The sequence below is a fragment of the Rhododendron vialii genome, chromosome 11a, assembly GCF_030253575.1.
Source record: "Rhododendron vialii isolate Sample 1 chromosome 11a, ASM3025357v1".
Classification (NCBI taxonomy): Eukaryota; Viridiplantae; Streptophyta; class Magnoliopsida; order Ericales; family Ericaceae; genus Rhododendron; species Rhododendron vialii.
In genome coordinates, this window is record NC_080567.1 from 24,694,248 (window position 1) to 24,717,884 (window position 23,637).

The 23,637-nt window shown below is 39.0% G+C and overlaps 1 protein-coding gene and 1 pseudogene across 1 annotated transcript in view; both read left to right on the forward strand.

Moving 5' to 3' along the window:
• The window catches only part of LOC131306456 (G-type lectin S-receptor-like serine/threonine-protein kinase SD1-1), a 104,436-nt gene extending 81,480 nt beyond the window's left edge, over window positions 1-22,956 (forward strand). The window contains exons 1-7 of the mRNA XM_058332707.1: window positions 18,895-20,542; window positions 21,007-21,132; window positions 21,354-21,487; window positions 21,614-21,824; window positions 21,967-22,204; window positions 22,293-22,443; window positions 22,532-22,956. Coding sequence (XP_058188690.1) covers window positions 19,258-20,542; window positions 21,007-21,132; window positions 21,354-21,487; window positions 21,614-21,824; window positions 21,967-22,204; window positions 22,293-22,443; window positions 22,532-22,840 — 2,454 coding nt within the window. The 5' untranslated portion in view covers window positions 18,895-19,257 and the 3' untranslated portion in view covers window positions 22,841-22,956. Of the gene's footprint in view, window positions 20,543-21,006; window positions 21,133-21,353; window positions 21,488-21,613; window positions 21,825-21,966; window positions 22,205-22,292; window positions 22,444-22,531 lie in introns of the transcript that reaches the window.
• Window positions 13,074-17,184, forward strand: LOC131308482 (G-type lectin S-receptor-like serine/threonine-protein kinase SD1-1; annotated as a pseudogene).
• Window positions 22,957-23,637: the final 681 nt, after the last annotated feature.

Sequence of the window (23,637 nt, forward strand, 5' to 3'; positions counted from 1 at the left end):
TGTCAAATGATGTTTGGGAATATGTTCAAGATGGGTTTGAAGATTATCAAGGTGTGGGGGTGGCTTTGTCAAATGAGCAAAAGAAACAATTGAAGGTGGATAATAAGATGAATGCAACAGCCCTCTCCATGATTCAACAATGTATTTTCAACAACCTCTTTCCTTGAATCATCAATGAAACCCAAGCCAAAAAAGCATGGGATATTCTTTACAATGAATATAGAGGCAATTTGAAGGTAAAAACCATCAAACTTCAATCTTTGAGAAGAGATTATGAGAATTTGAAAATGAAGGATAGTGAATTGTTGAATGATTATTTTTCTAGACTTATGGATGTTGTGAATCAAATGAAAACATATGGGGAGGATGGTACTACTCAAAAAATTGTTGAGAAAATCTTGATTAATTTGCCGCGGAAGTATGATCCTATTGTTGCCGTCATTGAAAAGACTTAAGATTTAGCCACTTTGAGTGTCGAAGAATTGATGGGTTCTCTTAAGACATTTGAGCAAAGACTGAATAGGCAATCCGAAAAGTCAATTGAGAGTGCCTTTCAATCTAAGCTTAATGTTAGTACCCCAAAGCCCCATGGAAAAGGATCTTCTTCAAGTCATAATCAATCTAGAGGGCAATTTTCAAGTGGTGGAAATTTTGAACAAGGAAGAGGTGGAAATGATAGAGGAAGAGGAAGAGGAAGGAACAATTTTCAAAGGGGAAACAACTTTCAAGCAAGACGGAATGATGAGGCCACTCAACCAAGGTGTGGAATTTGTAAAAGGGGTAGTCATGTTGATAAAGATTGTCGGTTTCGAGGGAAGCCACAATGTCACAATTGCAACAAATTTGGGCATGTCAAAAAGGATTGCAAAGTCACAAACAATCAACAAGCTAATTACTCCGAAGAGCAAAAAGGTGGAGGGTGCATGTATTATGCTTGTCAAGCAGCGTCCAAGCAAAAGAATGATGTGTGGTTCCTTGATAGTGGTTGTAGTAGCCACATGACCGGAGATGAAAGTATCTTTGTGAAGATTGATACTTCCTCCAATTCTCAAGTAAAGATGGGGAATGGTGCCTTAGTACAAGCAAAGGGAAAGGGTACTATTGCCGTGGAGACAAAGAAAGGTACAAGGAATATCTCGGATGTGCTACTTGTTCCGAACTTGGAGCAAAACTTGTTGAGTGTTGGGCAACTTATAGAGCATGGGTACACCGTCGAATTTGGAGACTCTTGCAAGATTTATGACAAAGGGGGGAGAAACCAAGTTGTAGCAAAAGTCAAGATGGAGAAGAATAGAAGCTTCCCTCTCACTTTTCACTATTCCAAAAATGTGGCCTTGAAGGTGGATGTGCTAGATGACTCATGGCTTTGCATAGAAGATTTGGGCACTTGAATTTCCAAAGCTTGAAGAACTTACAACAAAAGAACATAGTGTATGGCTTGCCAACTATTCATGAAGTCAAGCAAGTTTGTGAAGGTTGTGCACTTGGAAAGCATCACCGGGAGTCATTTCCAAAAAACAAAGCTTGGAGGGCTAAAGCACCATTGGAGCTTGTTCATACTGATGTGTGCGGGCCTATGGATACGCTAACTCATAGAGGTAACAAGTACTTTATCATTTTTATTGATGATTTTTCTAGAATGACATGGGTTTATTTCATGAGGCAAAAATCGGATGTTTTCTCAATTTTCAAAAAGTTTCAAAGCCTTGGAAAGACAAAGTGGCTATCTAATGAAAGTTTTGAGAAGTGATAGGGGTGGCAAGTACACTTCAAATGAATTCTATAAATTTTTTGAAGACATTGGCATGGAAAGGCAACTAACGGTTGGGTACACTCCACAACAAAATGGTGTGGCAAAATGGAAGAATAGAACCATTGAGGAGATGTCAAAATCAATGTTACATGAGAAGGGATTGCCCAAGACTTTTTGGGGTGAAACCGTCTATACTGCGGTCTACTTGATGAATCGATGTCCAACAAAGGCCGTTGAAAATATCACTCCATTTCAAGCTTGGAGTGGGAGAAAGCCATCCGTGAATCACTTGAAGGTATTTGGGTCTATTTGTTATGCTCATGTTCCAAAAGTAAAAAGGAGCAAGCTTGATGAAACTAGTCAAAAATGTATCTTTGTGGGTTATAGCTCCCAATCAAAGGGCTATAGACTCTTCAATTTGACCACAAATAATGTGATCATTTCTAGAGATGTCCTCTTTGATGAGAAGGCATATTGGGATTGGAAGGGGAATGTGGTGCAAAACCAAGTTCCTTTCAATTATGAAGAACCGGAAAGTCAAGAAGATGAAGAATGTGATGATCTTGAAGCTCCAAATCAAACTCCCCCAACTCACCATCAAGCTCAAGTTCCTCATCTCCAAGTTCAACTCCAAGAAGAATGTAAAGCCTTAATGATGTGTATGCGTGTTGTAATTTTTGTGTTGTTGAACCGGAGACTTTTGAAGAAGCAAGTAAGGAGGAAGCTTGGAAGAAAGCTATGGAATAGGAAATTCATGTAATCGAGAAGAACAAAACTTGGGAGTTGGTGGAGAGGCCAAAAGACAAAGAAGTTATTGTTGTCAAGTGGATTTTCAAAACAAAGCTCAATCCCGATGATTCTATTCAAAAGCACAAAGCAAGACTTGTTGTAAAAGGGTATTCTCAACAACCTAGAATTGATTTTCAAGAGACATTTGCACTGGTGGTTCGACATGACACAATTAGATCTCTTATTGCCTTAGCGGCATTGAAGGGATGGTTCTTGTATCAACTTGATGTGAAATCGGCCTTCTTGAATGGTGTCTTGGAGGAAGAAGTATCTGTTGATCAACCTCAAGGTTTCATTGTCAAAGGCAAGGAACAAAAAGTGTAAAAGTTGAAGAAGGCTTTATATGGGCTAAAGCAAATACCCCGGGCATGGTATAGTGAGATTGACTCTTACTTTAATGAAAGAGGATTTCAAAGAAGCAAAAGTGAGCCAACCTTGTACATCAAGAGGCAAGGTAACACCGGTATTCTCATTGTTTCTCTCTATGTTGATGATTTGGTTTTTACCGGTAGCAATGTGAAAATGATTGAAGATTTTAAAAGAGACATGATAAAGAAGTATGAAATGAGTGATTTGGGCCTCTTGTATTATTTCTTGGGCATTGAGATTTATCAAAGTAAAGAGGATATTTTCATTTGTCAAAGAAAATATGCAAGAACCCTTCTTGAGAAGTTCAAGATGAGAGAATGCAAGCCGGTTGCAACTCCCTTGATTGTGAATGAGAAATTGTCAAAAGAAGATGGAAGCAAAAAAAGTGGATGAATCTCTTTATAGAAGCTTGGTTGGAAGCTTGTTGTACTTGACTATTACAAGGCCGGATATCATGTATGCTACAAGCATGTTATCCCGATTCATGCACAATGCAAGCCAAACTCATTTTGGAGTGGCTAAGAGGGTCTTGAGATACTTACAAGGTACGCTTGATTATGGCATTTTGTATGAGAAGATTGTTGATGCAAAATTGCTAGGATTTTGTGATAGTGATTGGGCCGGATGAGTTGATGATATGAAGAGCACTTCCGGATATGTTTTTTCTCTTGGCTCAGGTGTCTTCTCCTGGGCATCTAAGAAGCAACAAACCGTGGTGCAAGCTACCACTGAGGCCGAGTACGTGTCAGTATCATTGGCAACCTCTCAAGCAATATGGCTAAGGAGGATTTTGGAAGATGTTGGTGAAAAGAAGGAGAAGCTACTCCAATTTTGTGTGACAACAAATCCGCAATTGCAATGACAAAGAATCCCGTCTACCATAGCCGCACCAAACACATTGCCATCAAGCATCACTTCATTCGAGAGGCCATGGAAGATGAAGAGATTCAACTCAAGTATTGTGCAACCGAAGACCAAGTTGCGGATATTTTCACCAAAGCTCTTTCAAAGGAAAAGTTTCAATATGTTAGAGAAATGTTGGGTGTTACAACAAGGCATTAAGGGGAAGTGTTGAAATTAATTCCTTGTTGTCTTTTACTTTATTTGGACCAAGTTTTATATTTGTAATGGGCTAGCTTTATCTTCTTTTGTCTAAATCCAAGTATTTGGGAAAGCCCGTATCCATTTTGTATGTAAGAATGCTAGTAGTATTTAAAGTGAAATGTAAGGAATGTAGGGCAAGTGTGAGAGCTGCCCCCCCTTTTTCGTTTCTTTTTCTTGCTTTCCAGAGGCTTGCCTCTCTCATCCCCTGTTTTGCCGAGAAACCTTGACTGCATAGTCAGTCCATTTTCTTCCCATTTTTCTTGGTTCTTCCACTAAAATCAACAATAGGTTTTAGGGAGAAGCCAACAACCCCTAAAACCATATAATAGAAAAGTGCACCATAAAATCCTATGAAAGTGCCTAAACATATTTTGGCCTTATGGCTAAAAAACTCAAAAAGTTAAAGGACCTCCACTAAAAACTATTTTGCTGGGATCCTTCTCTTAAATGAAAATTATTTTATCGTCCTTATGGCTGGTTTTCTCAAACTTGCTTAAATGAAGAACGAAATGGTTTGGAAGAAAAATCTAGAAAACAAGAAAATTTAAGAGAGCATATCTTCAACTCAGTCTTCGTCAGTTTATTCACCACAATTTTTCTGGCAAAATGATATATGTGGATTAATGCACTGATTTAATTCCATTTGTCTCAAAATATGAAAAGTTGTCGAGGTCAATTGCAAGTATTCTTTATGATTTTTGATCGTGCTATTCATACTAATACAAGAGATTTGTGCAGATGTTATTTGTTAATAAAGCTAATAGAGTCAATGTAATTTTTGAACACACGATACAAATTCATGGAGCCACCACTGATCATGCACACCTTTTCAAAAACTAAATGAGGATATTAGAGCTTTGCCGATTGGGAAAAAAATATGATATAAGATTCCTATAACTGGTGCTCTTGACAATGCTGTTATTTCTGCTGCTGCTAAATGGGCCTTCTGAGACATTGTTCACAGACGGTGCAAAAATTAAGGTGCAGCAGTTTTGCCAACAGGGGTGTTGGAGCCTTAAGCCTATTACAAGTGCTTCTAATGTGGATGTGGATGCTGTTTGTGGTTCGGTGGTTCATGTCACGCCCTCGATTTTCAACATAAATTAACAATACCATTTGAAATACAAAGTCCTCACAATCGTACGTACAATACCCCAAAATACAATACAATTTCCGATTCAATAAATTGGTCTACGAATACAATCTTTCAAAGTAGGAATTTCATAACAAAGTCGTTTGTTATACAAGAATAAAGTACTCTCCAAAATAGCTTTAATCGATAATGTCAGCATGCACTCCAAGTACTCCATGACCATGACCATGACCTGCAATGAACCTGAAGTGGTAGGTTGAGCAAACACGTGCCCAGTAGAGAAATCTACACAACTATTATATACGAATGGAATGACAGGTGGAATGAATAACAGAAGCAAGGTACGGTATCTCAAATGAAGAAACGAAACACAACTAGTAATTTTCCCAAGGTCGAAGACATAAATGAAGTACCGTGACTACACACCAAAACTCTAATTCAACCACGAGGACTTACTATCTATATGATTTTCTCATGACTACCACTGTTCCTCATATCACTTTGAATCACCAATCCGATATCTTGACTTATGAAACTATCGTAATCAAAGAATCGCAACACCAATGTCTTTCGTATCACTTACTTACACTTTCACAATGATAGCCCATTTCCATTCACATCGTGTCACAATTTCCTCATCATTCTGTATCATGAGCAAAAGCTCCTGTCGGGCCAATTAAGAAATCCCGATACTCCCCACCAGTTCCGTCCTCACTGATGGAGCTAATTCAAGTCACACATCAAAGGTCACCATACCACAATTCCTTCGATATACTTTACAATTTAGCCATTCATCTCAGTCACATATAATGAATTCACAACAAAAACTCATTCACATAGAAGTAGTACAGATAATTTCATCTCAATCAACTCGCAATCGTTACATTAGTAGTTTCTCATCACCATACAAGCACTCACACATCAAAAGATAAACTCTCACAACGAGTTCATAGATTTCCACCTTGCAACTCGCAAAATCGTATAAGTTACGCAAGAGGTGTACCACATATCAAACACAAGGAAATGTCTCATGTATCCATGCCTAGCGTTGTTTAACTCAAAGAAATATTCTATGTGTTCGTTTTTCACTTCGCATGTCAACACATACAACCTTCGGCCACCTATACTCCTTATATTCTCTAAACCCTCGTTTCGGTGTCAAACGACTCATACGGAACCCAACGACCACTACCAAGCGTTAAGAATACCACTAGCCTCGTCAAACCATTCAACTAGTACTCAGGGGAACCTAAGAACACCCATGTTTCACCCAAACGATTCTAAGGAAAAAGGATTTCCCAACGTATACGAACATATCTATCTTATTTTGGCTGCCAAATCTTATCGGTTAAGAATTGGAAGATGAGACCACCACCATTGGAAAGTACATTTCCGGTACATGAATTTCGATATAAAATTTGCCCAAAACAGAGTTCGGATGAAAAAGTTATGCCCGTTCGAAGTTTTGCCAAAATGCTGAATTTTTCATTTCCTACCGGTAGGACACAATTTCCTACCGGTAGGAGACCACGATTTCACGAAAATGACATTACTGGACAGCTTTTCTACCGGTAGGACCAAAACTCCTACCGGTAGGACCTGGGTTTTCAGTGCACGATCTTCAGACTCCATCAGAACATTTCTAACAACGAAAACAACGATCTAAGGCACGATTCAAACACCAAATCAACACATACACACATAATAGAAATGAGAAATCCCTACCTCAAGGGTTTTGAGTAAAACCCGACCCTTTGACCCAGTCAACCGTAGCTCCACGAGGTCCGGTCATGATTTTTCTTGGATATTCGGAAAGCCCGTACTCCGAATAGCAACTTTAATACTCGGGTTTTGTCCGGAATCTCACCCTAGGTGAATGAAATCGAAGAGAGAAGAGAGGAGAGAAAGTTTCGGAGGAGAGGAGAGAGAGACAGCCGCGAGAGAATGAGAGAATAGAGAGGAGAAATAATTCTCCTGGGAAGAATTATAGAAGTGGGGAGCAATCCCCCGCTTCTCGCACCACACACTCACACATGCACCTCTCACATAATTACCTTTATATCCTTTTACGAACACGTCACCCCGAATATCCGTACTGTCTATTTAGACGGGCCGTACGTTTATAAAAGAAAAAATATAACCTCAAAAATACGGGTCTCTACATCCTTCCCTCCTTAAAGAAATTTCGTCCCCGAGATTTGCATAGAATAGATGAAAGCACACCATCAATGGATTTCTTATCCTAAGGGCCGTGTTCACCACACAACGCTTCGTATCCGCCACTTCCGTGTCCAAAATGCAAGAAAAGTAGAAAACTCTATAATGCCACAACTAACTAGCTTAGCTTCTTACTAAACAATTGCCAAGTTCCGATGTTCATACACGTCAAATCACGAAGTTGTCGTATTCATACAAATCATAGTCATGTTACCATCTAATTCCAGTCTCACAAACCATATCCATTCTCATTACTTCCGACTAACCAATTCTGGTTCCATGGACCGCGTCCAAACACAAAAGAGAATTTCATAACGTTGTAATTCAACAACCTTGTCAAGCAATACAAAATCGAAAAGTTCTAAGATTAACTCATCCATCCCAAGATTTACTAGATTCTTCGCGCACGTTTACAGGGAAATCAACTTTCATACATTTCTCTTTTCACCTCATTTCTTTACTCCCCGACTTACTCAAATTATTAAGACTCACACAAGTAGAACTCTAATAGTTCTTAATACTAATTCAAGACAAATTCCCTTAAAAGACAAATGCCGAGTAGTTGTTAAAGTGTCCAACACGATGAAGTCTAAACCAAACAATGATCATGAATTTCCAACTTATATTTTCCAAAGCCATGGTGAAGTGTTAGTTTTGATGAAAATTTTGCCCCCTCCTTGAAAACTCTTGTTCAAGTAGTTGTCAAACCATTGAAACAGGCCCATGTGTGACAAAATTCTATAGAATTTGAAAGGAAATGTTCATTTCGGAACGACATTATCAACAATTAATTACAAACAGCTCACTTGGTCATTTGAAAATAATGACAATTTTGTCAACATGGGAATGGACTATGATGTAGCCGACTCCGAGTCTATACCGTTATCATTTTTTTTTGAAACCGTTATCATTTTTGAAAATGAACTATGCAAAGATTCAACTTTCACCAAGCATTATCCCTTTCAGAAAATTTTTGAGTTCAAAATGTGTACATCCGTAAGTGTAACAACTTTCTAAACCAAGACCCACCACTCCACACATTTCACTATATTTACGCGGCGCTCCAAGTAAAGAATTCAATTCATGTTCGGCATATGTTTACAACATCCTTGTAGTCTTACTTATTCAATATCTCACGAAGGATTAATTAGACTATTGAAAATCTGAATAAGACCATAATCTATAAAGTGAAAGGCATGCAAAGAAATCATCAAATCATAAGGTATAACAAAATAAGGAGTTGAGATTAGAGATTTCAATCATCACATAATGTTACATCTAACTACGAGATTTGGGTCACCCCATTTAAACACTTCCTATCGATCATCTATTTAACACGTAGCAAGTACCTATACGCACATCATCATCTATCCAGTATCGTGTTCCAAAAGCAAATTCCACACGCTAAGATTACATTACAAGTCAAGCATGTAGATTAAAACTAAACAGCAACCAATTTCATACACAATTACCATAATAGACTAACCAGTTGCAAACCCACCGTACGAATTAATGGTTTACACATCATCGAACACATCTACGCATCAACAGGCTCACACAGTACCCAATACAACCACGGGCTCACATAGTGCCCAATACAACGGGTTCACACAGTACCCAATATAGTACGGGCTCACATAGTACCCAGCACACTACGGGCTCACATAGTGCCCTATATGACAACAGGCTCACATAGTGCCCAAAATACCACAGGCTCACACAGTGCCCAACATAGTACGGGCTCACATAGTACCCAGCACACTACGGGCTCACACAGTGCCCTATATGACAACAGGCTCACATAGTGCCCAAAATACCACAGGCTCACACAGTGCCCAATACCATCACGGGTTCACACAGTACCCAATACAACCACGGGCTCACTTAGTGCCCAAACTTCATAACTCGTGGCTCTAAGAAGCCCAATAGTAATTTAGTTCATTTCAATCCCACAAGACCTTGCACGATTTCTATTCATTTTATCAATTTTGAGTATTTTCATCCCATTAGTCTAGTTGTCACAACACTTAGATTTTATCAGACAAGTTCATAGAGACAACTCTGCAATGCTATCCAACACTAGAATAGACCGTACACTTCATAATAACAATCATTTGGCGATTAAGCACTTTGTATACGCATAAGTAATCTCAACATAACATATAAATTCACGTTACCTTGCAACGCGGTATGAGACGCATGACCCGACCCCGTGGGTCTTTGTACGCTCCCTCTACTTGTCGATTGTGGACAATCTACCGCTAAGTGTCCCGGATGACGACATCGATAGCAAACCCGAGGTGGTCTCTGACCATGATATTCCTTCTCCTGAGGACAGTCTACTGCACGATGGCCCTACTGGCGGCACCGATAACACACAATTGTTGATCCCGACGGAACTCCTGACGTTCTAGAAAGATTAGGTGGTTCTGAACTATGTTGGCTCGAGGTGGACCAAAATTGATCTCTTTGTCTCTTCCTGCCTTGGCTCCCAGATGTTTCTATAGATATGTTCTTGCTAATGGTTTGTTTCCTCGACTCCTGCACTTTCGCCTCCTCTGGTATTTCCTCCGTATAATCAATACTTCTAGCACACTCAATAATGTCAGAAAACCTTTCAATTCGTTGACCTACCACAAACTTCTTGATAGATAGACATAACCCTTTCTCAAAACGCCTACATTTCCTACCATCGGTTGCAACTAACTCTGGCGCAAAACGGGACAAGGTTTGGAACCTAGTGGCATATTCTGAAACGGTCATGTCACCTTGATCTAACCTCTCGAATTGGTTTCTAAGCTGTTCGCGATACGACTCTGGAAAATATTGGTTTTCAAAAAGTGTCTCAAATTCAGCCCAAGTCAAACTTTCCTCAACCGGCTCAATTTCCTGATTTGCAACTCCAGCCGCCCTCCTAGCGTCTCTCCTTACTCCTAAAACAGATTCCCACCACTCGTTCGCCTCACCGGTAAGTTGACAAGCTACTATACTCACCCGTAGGTCGTCCTCCGTAATCTTAAGGGCATTAAAGATCTTACGAATTTGTGAAAGCCAATGGTCGGCCACAAGGGGGTCGCTACTCTCCCCATCAAACTGAGGTGGATTTCTACGGCTAAACTCTCTCATAGCTACTATGGCCCGACTGTTCGCGATATCCCTAGGAGGTGGTTGCAAAAGATTAGCTGCCGCAAGTGCCGCTACAATATCCCTAGCAAGCTGATTCTGTCCTGCCCCCATTCTCGGATTCCCAATCCTACCCCGCCTATTCTCGGGTCTTGGAGGCATCTCACTACAAAGAAACAATGAAAAGATCATCAACAAAGGAATACACTACGAATCTCCAACTCCACCAATCCCATCTAACAACTCTAAGCCATTATACGGTAACATAAATGCAATGCCACATAGTTGGATACATATCAATCACTCAATAGCACATAAGTCATGTCACAATGCAATAATATTTTTTTTTTTTGAACCCATGAGACTCAAAGTCTCCCCACGGTCTCGAGGTATTCTAAACTTATGCTCTGATACCAAGTTGTCACGCCCTCGATTTTCAACATAAATTAACAATACCATTTGAAATACAAAGTCCTCACAATCGTACGTACAATACCCCAAAATACAATACAATTTCCGATTCAATAAATTGGTCTACGAATACAATCTTTCAAAGTAGGAATTTCATAACAAAGTCGTTTGTTATACAAGAATAAAGTACTCTCCAAAATAGCTTTAATCGATAATGTCAGCATGCACTCCAAGTACTCCATGACCATGACCATGACCTGCAATGAACCTGAAGTGGTAGGTTGAGCAAACACGTGCCCAGTAGAGAAATCTACACAACTATTATATACGAATGGAATGACAGGTGGAATGAATAACAGAAGCAAGGTACGGTATCTCAAATGAAGAAACGAAACACAACTAGTAATTTTCCCAAGGTCGAAGACATAAATGAAGTACCGTGACTACACACCAAAACTCTAATTCAACCACGAGGACTTACTATCTATATGATTTTCTCATGACTACCACTGTTCCTCATATCACTTTGAATCACCAATCCGATATCTTGACTTATGAAACTATCGTAATCAAAGAATCGCAACACCAATGTCTTTCGTATCACTTACTTACACTTTCACAATGATAGCCCATTTCCATTCACATCGTGTCACAATTTCCTCATCATTCTGTATCATGAGCAAAAGCTCCTGTCGGGCCAATTAAGAAATCCCGATACTCCCCACCAGTTCCGTCCTCACTGATGGAGCTAATTCAAGTCACACATCAAAGGTCACCATACCACAATTCCTTCGATATACTTTACAATTTAGCCATTCATCTCAGTCACATATAATGAATTCACAACAAAAACTCATTCACATAGAAGTAGTACAGATAATTTCATCTCAATCAACTCGCAATCGTTACATTAGTAGTTTCTCATCACCATACAAGCACTCACACATCAAAAGATAAACTCTCACAACGAGTTCATAGATTTCCACCTTGCAACTCGCAAAATCGTATAAGTTACGCAAGAGGTGTACCACATATCAAACACAAGGAAATGTCTCATGTATCCATGCCTAGCGTTGTTTAACTCAAAGAAATATTCTATGTGTTCGTTTTTCACTTCGCATGTCAACACATACAACCTTCGGCCACCTATACTCCTTATATTCTCTAAACCCTCGTTTCGGTGTCAAACGACTCATACGGAACCCAACGACCACTACCAAGCGTTAAGAATACCACTAGCCTCGTCAAACCATTCAACTAGTACTCAGGGGAACCTAAGAACACCCATGTTTCACCCAAACGATTCTAAGGAAAAAGGATTTCCCAACGTATACGAACATATCTATCTTATTTTGGCTGCCAAATCTTATCGGTTAAGAATTGGAAGATGAGACCACCACCATTGGAAAGTACATTTCCGGTACATGAATTTCGATATAAAATTTGCCCAAAACAGAGTTCGGATGAAAAAGTTATGCCCGTTCGAAGTTTTGCCAAAATGCTGAATTTTTCATTTCCTACCGGTAGGACACAATTTCCTACCGGTAGGAGACCACAATTTCACGAAAATGACATTACTGGACAGCTTTTCTACCGGTAGGACCAAAACTCCTACCGGTAGGACCTGGGTTTTCAGTGCACGATCTTCAGACTCCATCAGAACATTTCTAACAACGAAAACAACGATCTAAGGCACGATTCAAACACCAAATCAACACATACACACATAATAGAAATGAGAAATCCCTACCTCAAGGGTTTTGAGTAAAACCCGACCCTTTGACCCAGTCAACCGTAGCTCCACGAGGTCCGGTCATGATTTTTCTTGGATATTCGGAAAGCCCGTACTCCGAATAGCAACTTTAATACTCGGGTTTTGTCCGGAATCTCACCCTAGGTGAATGAAATCGAAGAGAGAAGAGAGGAGAGAAAGTTTCGGAGGAGAGGAGAGAGAGACAGCCGCGAGAGAATGAGAGAATAGAGAGGAGAAATAATTCTCCTGGGAAGAATTATAGAAGTGGGGAGCAATCCCCCGCTTCTCGCACCACACACTCACACATGCACCTCTCACATAATTACCTTTATATCCTTTTACGAACACGTCACCCCGAATATCCGTACTGTCTATTTAGACGGGCCGTACGTTTATAAAAGAAAAAATATAACCTCAAAAATACGGGTCTCTACAGTTCAGCTAAGGGGACGCCAATTGCCATGATGCTGCGTGCAGCTGGTGATGTTTGTGTAGATCTGGAGATGATTCTGGGTTGCCTTAGTTATCTAGCTTGTAAAGTTTGGTGTTCTGTAATCTGTTTGCAATGTTTTGATTGGTAACTTTGCCAACCATGGAATTTTGTTTTGTTTTAGGGTTCTAGATGGCATATGATTATCGGGGTGCATGGGTGCCATTTGTGATGCTGTCATGCCTAGTGTCAGTTTAATTGTTTGTAACCCGTTTTTCAAAGATTCATAAAATCTTTTTGCTGATAAAAAAGAAAAGAAGAAAGAAAGTTGTTCAAAGAAAGAGAGCTTATATCGTTGACTGGATGTGTAAGTAAAATGTAAAGATTGGAGTAGGCGGCTGTCGTTCTTGGCATATTGGGCTGTATCTCTATTTAAAGGCAGTGCATGTGTTTCTTGTGTGTGTGTGTGTATGAAAGGAAAAACTTAGGAGTGGATTTGAGAGTAGAAAAACACCCATTCATATTTTCAAGTCTTGTTTGCCGACTAATAATTCCCAGGTGTTGTTATCAACGGTCCCCTTCAAAATGACTACTAGCTAGCCTTGGACCTTGGTTGTAGAGATTAAGCTGTTGGTAATTTTTTTTTTTTTTTGTTCATGTGGGTCCACATATTTAATTTTGTGTTAGTTGGAAAATGACCTTGGGATGATGCGGCAGGCTCATAATTGATAAAACAGAAATGCTCAGCCGGTGGTCAATTGGTGGTTTAATAATTGGAATGGTACGTAGCTCTTTGGAATTCTAATAGGACTCTTGGCAGATGGAATTCTACTTGAATTGGAGTAGGCGGTTGTTGTTCTTGGCATGTTGGGCTGTATGTATCTCTATTTAAAGGCAGTGCATGTGTTTCTTGTCTGTGTGTGTGTGAAAGGAAAAACTTAGGAGTGGGTGATAGAGTAGAAAAACAGTGAGGAAAAGATCCAATTAAGTGGGAGTGTATTTTGTAACTCACCATGTATTGTGCTCTTTGTTGGTATAGTCTCTCTCTCTCTCTCTCTCTCTCTCTCTCTCTCTCTCTCTCTCTGAGTAGATCGATGTTGAGACCGAATCACGTGTCTTCTCATGTTCCTTCTTTTTCTTGTCGTGTGATATTTCCCTTCTTTGTGTGTGGGAGCGGAAATTTCCCATTCGCAAACACATAAATACAATGAATTGCCTTCCAAGCATGACCAAAATGGAGACTTTTTGGGTTCCATTGAATCCTCTATTCTAAAAAGTAAAAACTTTATATTGCCCGTGTTCAATGCGTTTTTATTCTCATGATTAGGTTCCATTCCGCCCGTGTTCTATGCGATTTCATACTCATGATTAGGTTCCATTCCGCTAACGTTTTTATTTTCCAATTTACGAGACGGGTCATTCTCTCACAATATATCACATTTGATTCAAAAAAAATCCCTTAGCAGAACGGGACCCGGACCCCGTTCTACTTCCTCAAATAAGTACATTAAAAAAAAAGACTTATTTTCAAGCTTTAAAATAATGAGCTTACAAAATAATTTTTTAATTTTTTTCCAGGGTTTGATAGATCTCATCGAGAGAAATCTATGAAACAAGATCCATATTGCATATTTTTTTTATTTTAGTAAGCCTATTATTTTTAAACTTAAAAATTACAAATAAGTACTTATTTTTTAAGGGGTGGAAGCAGAACACCCCTACGCGTGTTTCAAACTCATCATACCATATTTTGGAGTGCATTGGCACACGGACAAAACAATTTAGGGCTTGGTGATTCGCAACCCCAAAAAAGTATTCACAAAATGAAATCGTGAAAAATTCTTTGAGGTGTATTTAGATCCAAAAACTGTAGACGTATTTGTGAAGTGATGGCAAAAGAAAGAGGAAAAAATTGTAAAAATTTGAATGTCCCTTATCAGGGTTCTAATCTGATCCGATTCATTTTACCTATTCAAAAATTAAACAAATATGCCCAAAAATCCATTTCTTGAAATTACGTCTATAACATCGGAATCCAATCTATTCGTATTAACGGATTTGGATCAAATGGACCATCAGATTGGATTTTTCGTGATCAAATTCTGATGGTATTGGCTGCAAATGAACTGAGAGCAGCTCATGAGCATCTCCTGTCTCGGCTCGTCCCGTTTAGTAGTTGAACCAAACTCGAGCTCGAGTTTTGGGCTCGTTTAGTAAACGACCCGAGTTTAACACTCCAAGACTCGGTTTGGCTCATATAAAAAGGCTCGTTTAGTGGATGAATCAGGCTCGGCACGTAAATACCCAAGTGGAGCTCGAGTTTGAGTTTTTGGCTCGTAAACGAGCCAATTAGAACACAACAAAGCTCGTCTCGGCTTGTCTTGTTTTGTTTCATTTGCATCCCTAATACCAATGATTAAAGAACAGGGAGGGAAAACGTTTTTGTCCTTAAGAACTCCAAAAAACTCTAATGGTGTGGCAGGACATGAAAAACGTTCACTTAAAGTCACTTAAACTCTAATGGAATTGACTATCCTACACATGGAAATGATGATTACATTAAGAAGCCAAACACAATTACAAGAATATAAAATTTAAGGAACCAGTAAAATTTTACTCTGGCCTCCTGCTATACCAATATCGTAGTAGTTTTCTGTGCAGTAGTGTGCCTCAATTCAAAGTAGATCAAAAACCAAAACGATGAATCCCGAAAAATGGGTCTTCAATTTACTGCTTCCATTTCTTTTCTTCAAATTTTGCACTTCCATTGACACCTTAACTCCCACCCAATCCATCAAAGACAGCGACGTTTTGGTGTCCAGTGTTGAAAACTTTGCACTAGGGTTTTTGAGCCCGGGAAATTTCAATCGCAGGTATGTTGGAACTAACAAGATTCCGGAACAAACTGTTGTTCGGGTAGCCAATATGGATTGCCCAATTAACGGTACATACGGGGTTCTATCCCTCAACGGGGATGGAAACCTTGTCATCTACGATAATACCTGAAATCATACCGTTTGGTAGACAAACAAAATTGGAAAAGGGGGTTTTGGTTCTATTTACAAGGTAATTTTGTTTTTATGATTGAATCCATAAAAAAGTGGAACGATTAAAATTCTCTGTAAGAGAGCCAAAAGCTGAGGACTACAAAGTAGTCTTTGAGAAAATGACTCTTGTGTTGATTAAAATAGGAGCATTTATCAACTGGAAAAGACATAGCTGTCAAGCGGTTTTCGAGGGACACCACACATGGTGTTAAGGAATTCTGAAACGAGGTTATTATGATCGCCAAACTTCAACACCGTAATCTAGTTAGGCTTTTGGGATGTTGCATCCTCGGGGAAGAACAAATGCTGGTTTACGAGTACATGCCTAATGGAAGCTTAGATTCCTTCATTTTTGGTTTACCCAAAAAACCTTCCTCTCTCTTTTTTTCTTCTTAGGAAGTCATACTTGATCAATTGAAAAGAATATTTCACATAAGTTTGTCTCATTATATGACCAAGAAATAAACTAGTAAAAAGTGTAATGAATTTTGTGAAATTGCAAATATAATACCAAGCAAATTGCTCACATGGCGTAGGCGCTTGGATATCATTATTGGGATTGCTAGGGGGATTCTTTATCTTCATCAAAATTCGAGATTGAGAGTCATTCATGGGATCTTAAAGCTAGCAATGTGCTACTTGATGGTGAAATGAATCCTAATATTTCAGATTTTGGCTTGGCTAGGGCTTTTGGAGGTGATTAGTCATCTACAAAAACAAAAAGGGTGGTCGGAACTTAGTACATGATTTAAGTCATGTTCCCTGTTTTATGCGTAATAACCTTTAGCACTAACTTTTCATTTCTTTTTGTAATCTTATGAAATGGTTACATGGCTCTTGAATATGCAATCGATGGCCTATTTTCAACAAAATCCGATATTTTTAGCTTTGGAGTGATAGTTTTGGAGATAATGAGCAGCAAAAGGAATAGAAAATTTCATCACATAGACCATGATCTAAACCTTCTAGGACAGGTATAAAGAAGTTTCAAGAACTACTTAAGAATAAGAGATAGAGAGAGAATGAGAGAGAGAAAGAAATCTCCATTTTCATTTCTTTTCGATCGTCCTGATACAGAACTTAGCAATTGATTGATATACTATGCACTACCCTTAGCAGCATTAGTTACAAACCAAACCCCAGTTAACTACTTCTAACTACAGTTTAACAAACGAGCCACGCAACTAACGTAATTACAGTTTGGTCCACAACTAACTAATGAGTTCTCTTTACACCCCCCTTCAAACTCATGGGAGTATCCGTAACCATGAGTTTGGCCTTCAAAGAAAGAAACATGTCCACAGATAGAGATTTTGTAAAAAGATCTGCAATTTGAGCCAAGGTATGAATATGTTGAACCAAAATCTGTTTGCTGATAACTTTTTCTCGAATAAAGTGATAGTCCACCTCGACATGTTTGGTCCTTGCATGAAAAACAGGATTAGACGCCAAGGCAATGGTTGACTGGTTGTCACACTAGATGAGATGAGGCAAAGTAGGGGAGACATGAACATCAAGAAGTAACTGCTAAACCCAAGGCACATCAGCTGCAGTCTGAGCTAAGGCTCTATACTCAGCTTCTGTGGAAGACCTGGCAACAGTGTGTTGTTTCTTTGCACACCATGAGATCAAGTTAGAACCCAAAAATAGACAAAAACCAGTGGTAGACCTCCTATCTACATGATCTCCAGCCCAGTCAGCATCACTGAACCCTGTTAAGGTGAGGGAACTGGGAACAAAATGTAGTCCTTGGTGTATGCAGCCCTTGACATATCTCAGAATTCTTTTAACTGCAATGTAATGGTTTTGTCTAGGAGCATGCATATGCTGGCATGCAAGATTGACAGCAAAAGAAATTTCAGGTTTAGTAAGGGTAAGATACTGCAAAGAGCCAACCACAGTCCTATACCGGTGTGGATTCTCAAAATATGGATCAGGATTCAACTGTCAAATGTATCCGAGTGAGCTTATGTGCACCTTGACAATTCCGGTCAAATGCACAACTTCTTTACTTTGTCGTTTTGTTTTCCGGGATATCGTCTTCTTTCCGCCCATATGATTTATTCATAACTCAGATATTTTTTTGCAGTTGCAAATATCATTCAATCAAGAACCTTCAGACCCCGTTCCGCTTTTTCTAAAAACCTTCTTTTTTAAAAAGAAGGTAATTTCAAACTCAAATATAACGAAAATGAAAAATAATTTTTCAATTTTTTTTACACCGTTTAAAAGATCTTAATTAGATCTATCAAAAAAGATCCATATTGGTAGAAAAATTATTTACATAAACACATGATTTTTGACCTTGAAATTTACCTTTCTTTTTCAAAAACCCACTTTTTCCAAAAGTGGAACGGGCAATCAACCCCCACACGTATATCTTTCAATGACTTTAAGCCAATTCCATTGACTTGTCTCGCATAAGGAAATGACAAATAACATGATGCAGGGAGGCGTGTTCAAAAAAGAGATCGGGCGACAAGATCGTGACAACTCTTTCTTAAACCTGTTTAGTCTGAGAATACTCATGAATAAAGGCAACAACAATTGGTTGATTCACACAGAATACCCAAAAGTTGCCATAAAAGAGAACACTCTTTTAAATTTCATTAATCATCAAAAACTGAATAGCCCTAAGGCTTACAACTTAATTTATAGTAGGAGAAACCCTACACACTAGGAAATAAGGAAAAAGGAAACTACCAAAATTATAATCGAGTCTTCTTGATCAAATAATTCTTAAAAGAAAACTCAATAAACTAAATTGAAAAACTAAATAATGTAGATACTTATTTCTATAATTGCAAGATTGCTAACAAAATAACTAAAACAAAAATAATGAACTTTATATTCTTTTTTTAAATAATATAATCGTCTTCTTTCTGCCCGTATGATTTATTCATAACTCAGATATTTTTTCAGTTGCAAATATCATTCAATCAAGAACCTTCAATCAACCCCCACACGTATATCTTTCAACGACTTTAAGCCAATTCCATTGACTTGTCTCGCATAAGGAAATGACAACTAACATTAAGAAGCCTAACACAATTACAAGAATGTTCCAAAGAAACCTGCAAAATTCGACTCTGGCCTTCCGCTATACAAATACTATCAAATTTTTCTGTCCGGTAGTCTTCCTCAATTCAGACTAAATCACAAACCAAAATGATGAATCCCGAAAAATGGGTCTTCAATTTATTGCTTCCGTTTCTTTTCTTCAGAATTTGCACTTCCATTGACACCTTAACTCCAAACCAATCCATCATCGATGGCGACGTTCTAGTATCCAGTGGTGAAACCTTTGCGCTGGGGTTTTTCAGCCCGGGAAATTCTAGTCGCAGGTATGTTGGAATATGGTATAACAAGATTCTAGAACAAACTGTTGTTTGGGTAGCCAACAGGGATAGCCCAATCAACGGTACATCAGGGGTTCTATCCCTCAACTGGGATGGAAACCTTGTCATCTACGATAATACCCAAAATTGTACCATTTGGCAGACAAATGTATCAGCAATTTCTTATTCAGCTCGACTCTTGGATTCGGGGAATTTGGTGTTGTTCCAAGGAGATAGTGGGAGTGGAGGTGTTGTTTGGCAAAGTTTTGATCATCCTACGAATACCCTGTTGCCAAACATGAAGCTTGGGTTGGATCGGAAGACCGGTCTTGAATGGTTCCTCACATCGTGGAAGACGAAAGACGACCCTAGTACAGGAGAATACTCCTTACGGCTTGAACTGAATGAGTTGCCCCAGTTGATACTATTCAAGGGCGCCTCAAGCCGAGTCTGGCGGCTACCCACATGGTTAAAACGTCAGAGGAGTGCAAAACCTAAGGACATGGCACGTTCCATAATGAATGGAACTCAAGTGAACAATCTCGACGAAGTTTATACATCTTACACCTTGATCAATGCGTCGAACCTGTCGACAATGTTCGTGGATGAATTGGGTTCTTTAAAAATGGTGACATGGGTCGGCAAATGGGTCGAGTTCGATAAGGTCCCTGGAGACCAATGCGTTGCTTACGGCCGGTGTGGTGCTTATGGTTACTGCGACTCTAACAACGGGCAACATTTCGAGTGTACGTGCCTTCCTGGATACGAGCCCAGGTCAGCAGAGGAGTGGAACCTGCGAGATGCATCTGACGGGTGCATCAAGAAGCGCAAGGAACTTTCCATGTGCATAAATGGAGAAGGGTTTGTTAAGGTTGCGAATGCAAAGATTCCAGATACATCCAAGGCACGTGTCTGGATGGGCCTGAGCGTGCATGAGTGCAAGGATGAGTGCTTGAGAAACTGTTCTTGCCTGGCTTACACGAGTACTGTAGAAGGAGGAGCGAGGGCGATCTGCGTCACTTGGTATGAAAATTTGATGGATGTGAGAAGGTACGTGAGAAGGTTCTCTGAAGATGGACTAGACTTGTATGTAAGGGTTGATGCGGTTGAATTAGGTACGTCACTTTGTGTAGTTGATTCGTCATCTCACGCAGGGTTCACTAGCTAGGCGAACAATTGGAGCATAGTTTGCTATTCCCGTCCTAAAACCAATTGTACCATTACATACCTACAAAAAAACGAAACCACTCCATTCTAATTGAATATTCTCATACAAATTCCGGTAAAATAGCATTTAACATTTTGCATTTAATAACGCCGTTCTGATATTGAAGGCCTGAGACTATTTAAATAAAATGCAAAAACAACTGGACTATGAAGGTTATATAGGGCAAACTTTACTCTCAGAGGCAACAGGATACAACAAATTAAGGCAGTCTAACTCAAAGATCTTTCTAATAACATTACAGGCATGTAGCATCTAATCAACCATAGCACAGCATTATGATTGCTGCAAATTAATCAATTTGAGTAAATTTCTGATTTGATGATGAATGTCCAATGTTTTTGTTTTATTCAGCTCAACGTAGGAAATCAAGGAGACTAAAGCAAAGGAAGGTGGCTGTTGTGGTGACATCAGCTGTCTTAGCATCAGTCCTGTTTATCATCTTAGTAGGTTTGTTGGTGATGAAGAAACGAAGAAGAGGTAATTATAAGCAATTAAACTGTATTTTCTTACTCAGTTTTCTTAAGCTTTTGTACTTATCTCATGTTTTGGTTGCATAGAACATGTTGTTGAAAGGCAGGCATATCACTCCCAATCAAGGCCCATGTAACTTTTTCGAAACAACTTGGTTTTTCCATCAGTAGTAGTAACCTCGCGGGGTCACCGAGTATTGAACATTATTTTTTCTATTATTGATGCAGGGATAGACATTGAAGATAGTGATGAAGAAAACGTAGAATTGCCCATTTTTGATATGGTCACCCTTGCAGGGGCAACTAACAACTTTTCTAATACAAATAAAATTGGAAAAGGGGGTTTCGGATCAGTTTACAAGGTAATTTTGATTTTATGATCGAATTCATAAATGAGTGAATCGATTATAATTCTCTAAAAGAGAGCCAAAAGCTACAAACTTGGCAAGTAGTCGTGAAGAAAATGACTCTTGTGTTGACTAACACAGGGTCATCTATCAACGGGAAAAGACATAGCTGTCAAGCGACTTTCAAGGGACTCCAAACAAGGTCTCAAGGAATTCAAAAACGAGGTTATTTTGATCGCCAAACTTCAACACCGTAATCTAGTTAAGCTTTTGGGATGTTGCATCCTCGGAGAAGAAAGAATGCTAGTTTACGAGTACATGCCTAATGGAAGCTTGGATTCCATCATTTTTGGTTTGCCCAATAAACCTTCCTCTCTCTTTTTTTTCTTCATCGGAATTCATACTTAATCAATGGGATAGTATATTTCCACAAAGTTTGTCTCATTATATGACCAAGAAAAGTAAATAGTGTAATAAATTTCGTGAAATTGCAGAAATAACAAGAAGCAAATTGCTCTTGTGGAGTAGACGCCTGGATATCATTATTGGGATTGCTAGAGGGATTCTTTATCTTCATCAAGATTCAAGATTGAGAATCATTCATAGGGATCTTAAAGCTAGCAATGTGCTACTTGATAGTGAGATGAATCCCAAAATTTCAGATTTTGGCCTAGCTAGAGCTTTTGGAGGTGATCAGTCATCCGAAAAAACAAAAAGGGTGGTCGGAACTTTGTACGTGATTTAAGTCATATAATGTTCCCTATTTTATGCATAATAGCCTTTGGCACTAACTTTTATTTCTTTTTATAATGTTATGCAGTGGTTACATGGCTCCCGAATATGCAATCGACGGTCTATTTTCAACAAAATCAGATATTTTTAGCTTTGGAGTCATAGTTTTGGAGATAATGAGTGGCAAAAGGAATAGAAAGTTTCATCATGCAGAGCATGATCTAAACCTTCTTGGACATGTAAGTTCATACACAAAGAACTTGATAGCCTTTTCACCATTTGTATATTTTTTGAGAGTTGATTTCTAACTATAGTGAGCCATTTCAGGCATGGGGACTTTGGATTGACGGAAAAGCTTCTGAATTAATAGATCCAATGATGGAGGGTTCATTTCCAATGTCTAAGGTGTTGAGTTGTATACAGATTGGTCTTCTATGCGTCCAGAAATGCCCCGAAGATAGGCCAACTATGTCATCTGTGGTCTCAATGTTGGTTTCGGATACCGTAGCTTTGCCCCAACCCAAGCAACCTGGCTTTTATATTGAGCGAAGTTCCAAAGAGACGCATGAACATACTACCGCTCAAAGTCCTCCCAGCATCAATGAAGTGACAATGACTGAACTAGAGGCTCGCTAAAATATATGATTGATATAAATGAGTTCGGCTGTGTTTAGCCAGTATTGTTTAGACCTACCGTATCCCGTTATCACGTACACTAAGCCAAACATAGATTTCGACTTCGATATGTTATGTCTTATCGAAATTAAAGAGGAACTGTGCTACACACACAGCAATCTGTGCACAGATTGTGCACAGATTTTATTGTGGGGCCCACCACGGGTCCCACACAAATCATCCAAGCCATTCATTAAATGTAAAACATTTTTTCAAGGATCCCCGTAAAAAATAAGCTCAATTCAATACCTATAGATGCTTCATCCAACCATCTAACTTTTCATTCAGATTTTCGGATAATGAAAAGTTATTTGATTGGATCGAGTACTTATAGGTATCAGATTGAAATTATTTTTTACACGGACCCTTGAAAAAATATTTTACATTTAAAGAACGGTTCGGATGATTTGTGTGGGACCCGTGGTGGAGCCCACAATAAAATCTGTGCACAATCTGTGCACAAATTGTATGTGTGTGTAGACTTTCTGATTAAAGAGTGTATTTTGGGTGGTTTCAAATCCTTTTTATGTGCTTTAGAAAGCTTCTATTTAGAGAGTTTGAGATTAGTCCCAAAGCTATTGGCTGCGAATGAATTTTCAAAAAGAGAATGAAGGACGAATGCACGGTAGCAAAAATTTCTAAAATTAGAGTTCTATTTGCCTTGGCTTCCGTTCATAAACTCAAGATTCGCCAGATGGACGTGAAAACTGCGTACTGAATGGTTAATTAGATGGAGAGATTTATATAAAACTACCAGA